A 12,994-nucleotide genomic window follows, 5' to 3' on the forward strand; every position below is an offset into this window, starting at 1 on the left:
ACTGACTGAAACTAATCTTTGTTCCTATGACCATGATTGCATGCAGCACCCAATGAAATGTAAACACGCCAATATCCACATCATGCAACCAAAGTTGGAGGAAATGTTTTCCCAATTCGAAAAAAGTTGCACATGTTTGTGTGTTGTTTTTCTATTCTTCCATTCTGATGAATAGCAAATTGGTAATGTTGATCCCAATCCGTTTGATCCACCCAATCCACTCATTCCAAAAGCCAGTCATTATTGGTGAAATTCATTAATCATTAGTCAGGGTGGGATTGGGACCATTGGGTGGATCAAAGTCGATTGGATCGAGGAAAAGATCAAAACAATCAAATGAAAATTCCTCTCTGTTTCGGTCGCCAAATCACCATTAAAGCTGTTAGGGTTTCTCTATTCCGCCATCGTAGCAAGCTTCAACACCATTGTTTCTTATTGGCATCCCCTTAAGCACAGCAATCACTTTTGCTGCAACCACTCTTGGCCAATCTAACCCCCCTCCCCTTTCCTCCGTTTCTCATCGATGTTGCTGCCGAGTTTCTGGACATGGATTCTGTAATTCTTTTTCCCTATTTCTACTCTCAAGATTGATGACAATAGCCTCTGGGCAATGATCCTACTAAAATAGCTCCCCTCTAGACTTCAAGCAAAAACCGCTGGCTTTGAATTTTTGTCTCGGACGCAAGATCGAAATATGGATATAAAAGCTATTTTGTCACGGGCCACCGAAACACTATATATGTGGAGTAAGAACATGGTCACTTATTAGGTAGGCACACACTAGTGAATATTGGGTAAATACTTAGGGTCAGTTTGGTTTGCAGTTGGAATGGGAATTGAAATCTTCCAGAATCAGAATTGAAATGATTTATTCCTATAGTCTGTTTGGTTCAGACAAGAATGAAAATGAAAATTGAAATTAGTAGGAATAAAATTTCATTCCTAAAGGAAGGACAGGAAAGGACCATTCCATTAAATGGGAGAATGCTATTCCAGCAAAAATGGAAATAAGATTCTAATTTCATCCAACCAAACAGTTAGAATGGGAATAGCCCATTCTAATTCCATTCCAAACCCCTATTCAAACAAATCAAACGGGCCCTAGAATTTTTTTTTTACACTTATCCCTTGAAATACCCCCAGCCTATACCCTTAAAAAGAGATTAAAAACAACTTTTAATACAATTGTTCGAATATTTATTATTAATTTACATCTGCGCCCAACTGTGTGTATCTGAAACATCTCCTGAAGTCATGTAGGGCATTTGTGGGGCGCAGAATGTGTTACACAAGCTTTGCTATGGTTTCCATCCCTACCTATTTGATGACTAGGTATGTGGAAATCAAGGCTGTGTTTGTTTTCAGACAAAACGCTGTGTTTGATTTCCACATAGGCTGTGGAAATCAAGGCTGTGTAACACAAGCTTTGCTATGATTTCCACAAATCATGTAGGGATGGAAATCAAACACAGCCTTCCACATGTCTGAGAAATTCAAACCTATCTATCAGGTTTGAGGATTTAAATAAATCTTCAAAATGGTTGACCAGAATTTTACTAATTCGATCTTGCCCTAATACTCAGATCCCATTGGTGTCCTTGAGGGTGACGATTCTATTTTTAGCCCTTCTTAGGGTTGCCTTGTGAAAATATTTAGTATTTCCTTCGGTCATTTGAGATTTTCAAACTCCCTCCCATTTTCTCCTCTTCTCCATTGAGCATCTCACCGGAGACCTCACTGCAAACCGGCGTTCGTGACGTGAAATCTACCGGCGGTAACAAGGAATCAACCGCCAGGCCCAACCAAAAACATCTTGTTCTTGATCAGACACCACACCCCAATAAATTGATCACAACTTTCTTGTTGGATCACATCATCATTTATTCTACCCACGAATAGTTCTAATTCAAAATTGAAATAAAATCCACTATGACCGAAGAAAAACATGTTTCAACGATTGTAGTTTTACAATATGGAGAGAGAGAGAGAGAGAGAGATATGGAACTTTGTTTATGTGAAATATGTAAAATGAATCTATTGATGACTAGTATTCAAGAGAATCTGAATGATATGTACATGTATCAAACAAATTAAAATGAAATTTTACAAAAATGTAAAGAGGTTCAAATTAAGAATGCTTTGAAAGCTACCTTCCTCCTTTCAGACTCTCGCATCGGCTCAAGCTTCGGTTTCCATCGCCGAGCTCGAGACCAACAAGCTGCGTATAATCCTTCTGCAATTGAGGCGTAGTGCAGACTCTATTTTTGGATTTGTTATGATTATCGTCCTCTCCTTGGTCGCCTTTTATCCTCCCCCTAACTCATCCATACTCGAATCTGAAGAGATCCGGATGGAGTTTTATGATATCGAAAAGTTGACAATTTGCAGCCTTCTTCAAAAACTCGTGCTTAGAGATATTACACGATGAAGAGGATTGAGACGGGAAGGGAAAGAATGAAGCAACAGTAACAAAGGATAGGACGGATTGAAAAGAAATGTTTTGGAAGGAGAAGTGTACTTGTGGCCAAGCTTGAGCTCAGCGTTCTCGGAGAGAGTCAGAATCTTCTGACCTATGTAGAAGGAATCAGAGTGGTAGACAACGTGTTTTGAGAACTCAAGCATGAGCTCGGAAGCGTTGATGGGTCGGTGGTAGATCTTGACGAGGCCGTCTGACTTGATGAGCTTGATGGTCTCGACCGGTGTTTCGGACGGGAGCTGCACGCAGGAGATGTAGTTCCCCATCAAATGAAAGCACAAGGGATCATGTGGAAGTTGAAGAACTTAATGCCCATGATCTCATAAGCCTTGAAGGCCAGACGCCCAGAGGAGGAAGAGAGAGGAAGGTAGAACCGTAGAAGCGCAAACCAAGACCCACAAAAGAAATGTCTTCCCCTTTGGTTTTGGGTTGAAGAAGAAAAGGCAGAGGGATGGAGTCTAGTTTGGGGAGGGGGAGTTCGAAAATTTATCGCCGACGGTAGATTTCACATTCACAAATGCCGATTTTACGTCGCCGGTGGGAGATGCTTATTGATTGGGGCTCGGTGGATGAGAGGAGAAAATGGGTGGGAGCTCAAAAATCCCAAATGACAGAAAGAAGTGTGATTTTGTTCTTTTGTGTGCGGCTCAACCGGATTTCTTCGGCTAATGTGTGAATTCCCGTTAACATTTGTGCCTTTGTATATTGCCGACGTGTTCATTTCTTATTGGTGGGTTCACGCTTCCCCAGGATGTGAACTCCAATTTTTGCGTACTGTGTGTAATGATAATTCAAAGCTTAAACCGTGACCGAATGGAAAACTCCTAAGGTTGTGTTTACATGCAGTGAAATTTTATTTGCACTAGTATAAATGCATGAGATTGCAAATGAAATAAATATAAATTCTAGTTTAATTTTATTTTGCTTCATGTCTTAATTTACTTCATTTATACTGCAATCGAATAAAATAAACTAAAGTTTAAAATAAAAATAGGTCAAAATTTATATCATTTTCACTGTCATAATTTTGCATTAATAAAAATTTATTTGTATTGCAACCAAACACAGCCTAAAATACATAAAATACAATTTTCCCTTTTTCTATTTTTTTTTTGAGGGTGGGGGAGGGGGAGGAGAGGGTAGACAAATGGACGGTTGGAAATGGAGAAAAGATTTTCTTCTAGTTAGACAATTGGGCTGTAAAATGTAAATGAATCACTTATTAACAGAATTCCCGAAAACCAGAGTCGGAATAGAAATTTGAACCTCAAACTCAAATGTAGACACAAGCAGATTAGTGGCAATCCCCATCCATACAAAGAAAGAAGAATTTCTATTCCGACTGTAGAATTGTAACAAACCTCGAGCAAAATCAACTATGCAAACTATAGCATTGAGAAAAATATGCAGAATTAAAAAATTTCTTTGGTTTTTCCTTATTAAAAATTACCAATAAAAAATTATCTAGTCAATAAAAGAATAGACTTAAACCCTGAATGTTCTATTTGTGGGCAAGGTGAAGGGAATCGTCATCCAAGTTTTATCGCAACTATATGGGGTTGGCTACATAAATCCTGTTTTCCCCCATTCTGCTCTGTTTAATGACATTTTATTACATGGGGTTTGCTACATAAATCCTGTTTTCCTCATTCTGATCTGTTTAATAACATATTTTATTACATGTCCCCTTTTTGTAAATGCAATTTGAACAAGCATAGTTTCTGCAGGGTGTGTCGTGTACTTCACACATGAAAAAAAGAAAGCTTACATATTAATGATATAAAAAAGATGAGAAAAAAATAATCGTGCCCTTTTCTTACATTTTACAATAGTGCTCCCAAGCCCCATAATATAAGGCTGTGTTTGATTTCCATCCCTACCTTTCCTTTCCTTTCCTTTCTACACATTTTCTTTTAGACAAACACAGCCTGAGGAAAAATAGGAAAGATAGGGATCAGCCTATAGAATCTCCAGACTTGAAAAAATTTGGTAAATCCTCAACGAATTCTACCTTGGACCACACAAATAAAATGAAACAATACTTCAAGGGCACTCAGTTAAGAGTGTCAATGGACCAGTTTTGGATTGGACCCTGTCCAGTCCAAAATCAATTTAGACAAATTGGATGGACCAACAAAACATATTGGATTGGACCAATCCAGTCCAAAATATTTATTAGATTGGATTGGACCTGATTCATCCATAACAAATTTATATTGGATTGGGTTGGATTAAGCCAATACCTAATCCATTGATATAAGAATATATGTGCCAATGAACCAAGTTTGGGTTGAAACCAATCTAAATCAAAATGAATTTGAACAGATTGGACGGTCGAGACATTGAATTGGACCGGTCCAAATTGATCCAAAACATTCATTAAATTGGATTGGACCTCCATTTATAATGAACTCACATTGGACAGGATCAGATTGGACAAAATCCAGTCCAATTGACACCCCTACACTCAGCCTACCCAGGACACCATAGCTGTGCGGTGGGGATATCTCCCTTATACGTCAAGGGTGGGGGAGAATCAATCAAATAACCATCAACGAAAAATATGGGAGACCATCGGTAGGAAATCCCCTTTCACCGTGGAAGCTACCGTAAAACATCTACCCCCACAAAATCCCAACACAAAATTGCAATCTTGCATGTTGCATCTGCAACATTTATGAAATTTGTCATCCATAATATCCTTCAAATGAATAATTGAAGCCTGCAAAAAAAGTTCAGTTTTGTTTTAGTAAAACTAAGCAAAATACCACAGACTATTTAAAGCTTGTTTTTAGTTTTAACATATGTTCTCTCTTGAGAAAGGAAAGTAAGAAATTCATCCAAAAAGATATCCTTTGCTCAGCCTGCAAATTAATCAAATGTCGTATAGAAATGCCTAATTACAGATGTCGTTTCCGGTTTCCCACATTCATTATTCAACAAATAAAGTTGTTAAGATGGTAAGACTCGATATTTACATTAAAGTTAAGTTATATCAGTTAAACTCTCCAGTATCAAACTCTACTCCTCTGTTCTAGCCCAAGTTCCAACCTGTCAAACGACAGAAGTGCACCTTTCTGATAAAACCCTTGACATCGTGCAAAGACCATATTGTCGCAATGTAATGTTAACGTGGCATGCAAGGACCATTGCTCAAACAAACTGATCAGATGACATGTTTGACATGGGAGTCTAGCTTTCCAAGGGAAAAGTCAATGAAACACTTCTTGTCAGACTCCAACAACACTTCTGTTGAATGTTGATCCAAAAGAACAGATAATGTATCAATTATGAAATGGAATGAACTAGTTCATCAGTTCATTTTCTCTGTATGAACATAAAGATCAGGCGAATTAAATGTCAGGTCACCCCCTGCTCTGCAAGTACAGATGAACCGACATGAGATGTCAGACAACACTTGCTTTGTTACCCATCGTTTAGGTGCCCCAGATTCTGTAAAGAAAGAGAACATTGTATTCTGTCGCTTAGGAGGGAGGAGGATAATACTAAAACATTTGAATACAAAAATATCTAACATCAATTTATTTATCTAATTATCTAGCTGATTTTTTCAATTATAACTGAAAATGATAGATTGGTTCAGTAATTCTTGAAGGTCTATTCACCTTCAAGTTTTTATGGAAGCAGCATCTCATAGTTACCAAATTACTTACCTGCTGCAACAGACTTAAATGTTAGGAAAAGATACAATTTAGCCGAGACAAAACTACTGTGATGAAAGCACCAGTTCCTGAAATACCCTCCCCCTATGTTCAAAATTGCTAAATTCGTCAAAGCTTGCACAACCCGGACTTAATATGACTGTATCCCCTGCATTCACAGGAAGTTAAGAATTGATTAAATTTAGAAAAAACAATGAACGGCAGTCAGCAGTTAAGTCATTTTACATAGATGAAATATGATCAATTTCCAACATGTCCAAAAATGAGTAGCTGAAATGTGGATGCTGATATGGATGAGTGAAAAAACTAGAAAGCATAGGATCAGAAAGTAGACTACCCGCACAGAAGCATCTACAGTACTCGTAAGAAGAAGCAATCTGTTGCAAGATGAAGGGACTAGAGGCTAGGAGCAGACCAAAAATGACATGGGCCGAAAGTATGAAATAATTTAAGCCCTCATAATTTAACAATGGATATGGTATTATACAGAACAGAATGGTCAAACAGGATTTATGTAGTCAACCCCATAAAATTGGGGTAAGGCTTAGATGAAGATGATATAAGGTTAGTTCTAAGAAAACCCTAGCTTTTCCAGGTCAAGCAGCTTTTGTACCCATTGCACTTCTGCACCATAACATCTTGCAAGTTAACCTATAAGTATGGTTGCAAAAAGACCATGACAGAAAATCAAGGATGTGCTTATCCTTCACAAAAGAACCAATGGGAAAAAAATTGAAAAAATGACAGAATTGAAATATCAACTTAATCATCATGAATCACAAAATTAACTGACGCACAAACAACCAGTGAGGCTGAAGGTCATATCTCAATTTGCATCTACAATTGAGTCACTGATCTCAGCAGAAACAGACCAGGATCACAACCAATCCCTCCTTCGAACATAATGTTGGGCTCCAGTTGCTTAAAGCACTTTTTGAACAGGGTTAGCACATAGGTAACTGAAATCATACCCTTCCAAGGTTTGGAGATATATCAGTCTCTCATAGATAACATAAAACAAAACTACATATCATTATTTGCAAAATGTGCATGACTAACCAACCTAGTGAACATGTTTACAGTAAGCAACTAATAAGTTTATCTCCATGCCAAATCTGTTATTAAAACAATGTCATCAATGTAAAATGGTGACAAAGCATCTTAGTCCCTACCTTTAATCTAGTATCCCTAGGAATATAAGGATGTATCCATAAGGAACAAGGGGGAGATAAAACAAATCATGGTTAATTGTCATTTCATCAGATAGATCTTGCACCTAATGAATTCCACCTCTTATAAAAGTTTGGGAAACCAACATGCAGATTTACTTTTAATCCATTCTTCAATATCACATGCAAAGGCCCCATATATTTAAGGTATATATAGCTTTTAGATTTTGTATGTGTATCCACAATCTTTTGCAATACTATTTGATGCATATATAGCTTTTTCCTGTTGCAGATTTTTGGCATGGAAAGAAGACAAACCAAGTCTTGCAACATTCCTTGCAACGTTCACAGCATCCTCTAGATTTGTAGCTTTAATACAAGGAATGCTAAGTCCAGCAGCCCATAATGTCTTCTGAATCATTGATCCTGAAGAGCCAAACTAAGACAAAGATCCAAAAATATTATTGCAAGTTTATCCAGGAAAGATGCATGAAAGTAGAAAGTACAAATCACAAATTTTGACATGGAAAATAACTTCAGGAACATCAACAGACATGTATCAGTGTTACATAATCACATCTAAGATCCTGTGCAAGAACGGAAGGATCACTTACAGTGATGACACATCTGTGGTACTTGAGAGGGTCTACAAGCCGTTCAAAACCACAAGATCCTTGTATATCCAGGACCTGCAAAGCAAGACAATTCATAAGAAAAATGACTGTGATTGCAGGAAGCTGATGTGGCTTAAAATGCCAAATAAATGATGCCACCAACCTAGTTATAACTTATAAATGCTATGAAATATCAAACGGGTACTAATTAACCTCTTGCCGGATGTCAAGTACATGTGCTATCAGTGTTTTAAAAGGTGTGGGAGGCGCACGCCTGGAGGCACGCCTCCAGGCTAGGCGCTCCCAAAACACCCAGAGGTACTGACACCTCAGGTGTATGCCTCAGGTGCAAGAGGCGTACACCTCATGCGCTTTTTTCATGAGGCGTGCTAGAGGCGTACACCTCATGCACATCTTATATAAAAAGGCAGAAAAAAAAAAGAAAAAAAGAAAAAAAAGGAAAGGAAAGGAAAGGAAAGGAAAGGAAAGGAAAAGAAAAGAAAGGGAAGGGGAAGAAAAGGAAAGGAAAGAGAAGAAAAAAAGAGAAAAGGAAAGAAAGGAAAAGAGAAGGGAAGGGAAGAAAAGATAAGGGGAAAGAAAGTGGTTTGCCCCTTTTCGATGCAGCCCAATTTGTTTTTTTGAGTTCGCTTCGCTTGCTCGCTCGCCTCCGCTTCGACAAGACCCCACTTTCAACTAATGTTATGCATCTTTATTCTTCTTAATATAAAAGATTTTTATTAAAAATAAAGAAAAAAGTGAGATCCCCCCTTCCTCTTCATCCTCCTAACCCCCCTCCTCTTAAGTTGTGTTCGGGAGGCTTATGCCTCTTGCATTCTGAACTACGCCTCACACCTCTAGGTAGTGGAACACCTCAAGTCACGCCTCCGCGTTTTAAAACGTTCACTATCTGTTTCTGTGGCCATGTTGCACATGAAAGACATGCTATATCTGTTTCTATGGCCATTGGTCTACTGCATCTAACATGTGAAAATGGACACATATATGGGAACTAAGCAAATTGAACACATGGTATACTCAACCTTCAACTCAACAAAACCCACATACCAACCATATAAGTTGGCTAAATGCATCCTGTTTCTCCATTCCACTAATTAAGGGCCATATTCATTGTTAAATTTTTAGCTTCCAAATCATTTCTCACTACCTCAACTAATGCCCCTTTAGCCTGTCCCTAGTTATTATAGACCTTTCAACTTGCATTAGATCACATTTTAATATTACAGTAGTCCCACAAACATGCCAGACCATTTTATCTACTTTCCATCATGCTATTACCTATTCCAAGGTGCTATATCTAGATTCCCACAAATAGGCTCATTTCTTATCCTATTCTTTCTGGTTTTGCCACTCACCCATCTCAACATTCACATCTCCATGTATAAGCTAAATTGTGGATAGATATAAGAAAGCATCTGCATATTTACGATGTGGGTAAGAAGCAATAGCCACTACAGATCAATATGCGCTTTTGAGACCAAAACTAGAAAAATTTATAAAGTACTTTATACATCATGCATTGTACTGTAGCATACAACTCTTAAAATATCAGAGTAATTCATGGTTATCTTGTAAAATTTGATCCTAAAAGAATCTTTAAGTGAAGAAATTAGGATAACAGAGTTGTATTTAATTTTTAAGAATGTCCATCCTACATGACGATAATTAGATATTCCCATCAATTCCCATTTTGTGATATCTAGCAGGTTATATTTTTAGGTTTTGAGGTTAACATAAATAAAAAAACACCTTTTTAACATTTTCCAAAGCTTCACAAATAAATTTCATGTTCTTTCTAACATTTCATTGTTTTTCTAATTTTCCCAGACTTTCCAAATATCTGAACAAAATTTCCCCAAAATTCTGCCATTTGCACATGGTGAAATGCTTAATGAAACCTAAAGAGGGATATAAATTTAGATGACAGATTATGGCATCAAATACAATATATCAATTTGTCCTTTATAAATGTATTATCAAATTGAGGAGCTTGATAAGAAAGAAGCTTTTAGATCTATGAGCAGTGAGGAAAGAGAGGAAAGGTGGAAATTAAAATGTGAGTTAGAACTAGAAGAAGTCCTTAGGAAGGAAGAGATTTCATGGAGGCAAAAATCTAGATGCAAGTGGCTGTTGGAGGGGGATGGAAATACTAAATTTTTTCACTCCGTAGCAAATGGGAGAAGAAGGAAAAATCAAATTGTCAAGCTAGAAGTGAATGGACAGGAGATAACCGGGGAGGAGGAGATTATAAAGGTGTTTGTGCACCATTTTAAGAGGATTTTCCAAAATCAAGGTGAGAGAAGTTTTTCTCCCCCAGATGTTCAATGGTTTCGAGTGCCTGAAGATAAGGTGGCAACCTTAGAAAGGGAGTTTTCTTCAAAAGAAATAAGAGAGGCAGTTTTCTCAATGGAGAGGTCTAAAGCTCCTGGTCCGTATGGTTTCACTTTAGCGTTTTATCAGGAGTTTTGGGACCTTATCAAAGGATATTTGATGGAAGTTTTCAACGAGTTTTACACATAAGGGGAAATCTCTGAAGGTATAAATTCAACTTTCATCACCCTCATCCCAAAAAAGAAGGAAGCAAAAGCTCCAAAGGACTTCAGACCAATAAGTTTAGTGGGGAGCCTCTATAAGAGCATTGCAAAGGTTCTTGCTAGGAGACTTAAAAAGGTACTACCTTTGGTGGTCTCACAACAGCAAGGTGCCTTTGTTAAAGGGAGACAGATCATTGGCCAGGTGTTAGTAGCAAATGAATGTGTATCAGAGAAGAGGAGGAAAGGGAGGGGTGTGGTCTACAAGTTGGATTTAGAGAAGGCTTATGACTTTGTGGACTGGTCTTTTCTTCTAGAAATTATGGGGAAAATAGGGCTAGGGGATCGGTGGAGAATGTGGATGAAGGGATGCCTTAGTTCAGTGCAGTATTCAATCATGATCAATGGTGCGGCTAGAGACTACTTTCCAGCAAAAAGAGGTTTGAGACAAGGGATCCCCTTTCACCATTTATGTTCACTTTAATTGTCGATGTCCTAAGTAGGATGGTTATGGAGGCTGATCAGAGAAATCTATTTAGAGGAATGGAGAATTGGAAGACTTGGGTTGGTAGTCACACATTTGCAATTTGCAAATGACAACATTCTATTTTGTGAGGAAGGAAACCAGGAGAGCATAAGAAATCTACGTGAGCTTATCACTTCCTTTGAATCAATTTCTAGACTAAAGGTAAATTGGGGGAAAAGTTGCATAGTAGGGATTAACTTGGAAGATGAAAGTTTGAGAAGACTAGCAGAGATCCTAGGGTGTGAACTGTGAAGTCAAAAATTGGCCATTGGAGTGCTTAGGGTTACCATTGAAAGGGAATCCAAGATCTAAGATTTTTGGAAGCCAATGGTGGAGAGGTTTACAAGGAAGCTGGCACTTTGGAAGAGAAACTATTTATCCATAGGTGGAAAAATAACCTTGACTAGAGCAACCCTAGCAAACCTACCAACCTATTTCCTTTCAACCTTTAGAATCTCTGATAGAGTGGCAGAACTCTTAGAAAAACTCACGAGGGACTTTCTTTGGGTGCCTAGGGAGGAAAAGAGGGATCATCTAGTGAAGTGGGAACAAGTCTGCAAGACAAAGGAGAAGGAAGGCTTAGGACTAGGGAACCTAGTATACAGGAATACTTCCCTACTAGGAAAATGGCTTTGGAGGATAGGTTGTGGCATAAGGTGATAGAAAGCATTCATGGGGGCTGATGAACAATGGCTAGGATGCAAAGTTAGACCCTACATTTTCCCCGAGCTCTCCGTGGAAAGCAATACAAGAGGTATATCCTATTTTTCTCAATCTAATAAGATTTGATGTGGGTTGTGACTCTAGGGTGCTTTTTTGGGAATATCTTTGGCTGGGTGGTGCTCTTTTCTGCTTCATTTTCACAGATCTATATTCAGTCTCTAACTATAAGTTAAAACCCATCTCAAACTTTGTCACTTTTCTCATTCCGGATTGAGTTGGGATTTTGGTTTCAAAAGAGGTTTGGGGGACAATGAGTGTGTCTCTAAAATGCTTGCTTGATACTCTCAAATCAGTTTTCTTTGTTCAATCCTTGGAGGACACTTGAGTTTGGTCTGCTTCTTCTAATGGCACCTTTACCTGTGACTTTCTTTAATACTCTTGTTCAAACTACTGTTGGGGATGATAATTTCCCGATGAAAGAGATTTGGAGCAAGCCCATTCCACCAAAAATTCAAGCTTTGTGTTGGGAGGTGTTTTTAGGGAAGGTAAATACTTGTGACATGCTTCAAAAAAGGAGGCCAAATAAATGCCTCTCCCCTCATATGTGCTCTCTTTGCTTTGCAGATGGTGAACCCCTACCCCATTTATTGATCCATTGCTCCTTTGTTTTGTTTGTTTGGGAATCTCTTTGCTCTCTCTTTGGTTGCAGGTGGAGGGCTCCCCATAAATGTAATAAGCCTCTTTGATCCAAACTTTCTAAGGCAGCCAACAAAAAGGAGGGTGATATGGAAATCAGCAAGGGCAACAGTGGTGTGGACAATATGGGAGGAAAGGAATGCGAGAATCTTCAATGAAAAGCATAGGCCAAAAGAGGCCATTGTGGAGGCCATGAAGATAAAAGTTGCACATTGGGTGAAATCACTCCAGTTCTTCCAAAACATTTCAATTACAGATATTGTAAGAGCTTGGAATGAAGTGGCGTACATGCAGAGGTGAAGGAAAGAAAAGTGATGGAGTGGAAGCTGTCAGGTCCCTATAAGCTGAAGCTGAACTATGATGGGAGCTCTATAGGAAATCCGGGTATGGCAGGCATTGGTGGTGTGATCAGAGACTCCTCAAACAAAGTGTTGGCTATGTACTCAAGACCTTTAGGGGAAGGTGACTCTTTAAAAGCTAAACTGTTAGCTCTACTTCAAGGGCTAAAGATCGCCAAGCAAACTGATTTTAAGAACTTGGAAAGTTGGAAATAGAAGGGGATTCAAAAACAGTGATATCTTGGACCAATTCAAGCAGTAATGTTCCTTGGTACTACAG

General features: G+C 38.4%; 1 protein-coding gene across 3 annotated transcripts in view; it reads right to left on the minus strand.

Annotated features, from left to right (window-relative positions):
* Positions 1-5,356: 5,356 nt before the first annotated feature.
* LOC104597480 (uncharacterized) overlaps positions 5,357-12,994 on the minus strand; it is a 33,239-nt gene continuing 25,601 nt past the window's right edge. Inside the window, exons 11-14 of one of the 3 annotated variants that reach the window (XR_016078738.1) lie at positions 7,943-8,017; positions 7,647-7,767; positions 6,103-6,307; positions 5,357-5,929 (exon numbers count right to left, since the gene is read on the minus strand). Coding sequence is in view for 1 of the 3 variants with exons in the window: in XM_088892047.1 (XP_088748173.1) it covers positions 6,204-6,307; positions 7,647-7,767; positions 7,943-8,017 (300 nt within the window). In the remaining 2 variants the exon portion in view is untranslated. Of the gene's footprint in view, positions 6,308-7,646; positions 7,768-7,942; positions 8,018-12,994 lie in introns of all 3 variants that reach the window. The other 2 variants (XR_735209.3, XM_088892047.1) reach the window with 2 other exon arrangements.

The sequence above is a fragment of the Nelumbo nucifera genome, chromosome 7, assembly GCF_055504915.1.
Source record: "Nelumbo nucifera cultivar China Antique chromosome 7, China Antique-T2T, whole genome shotgun sequence".
NCBI lineage: Eukaryota > Viridiplantae > Streptophyta > Magnoliopsida > Proteales > Nelumbonaceae > Nelumbo > Nelumbo nucifera.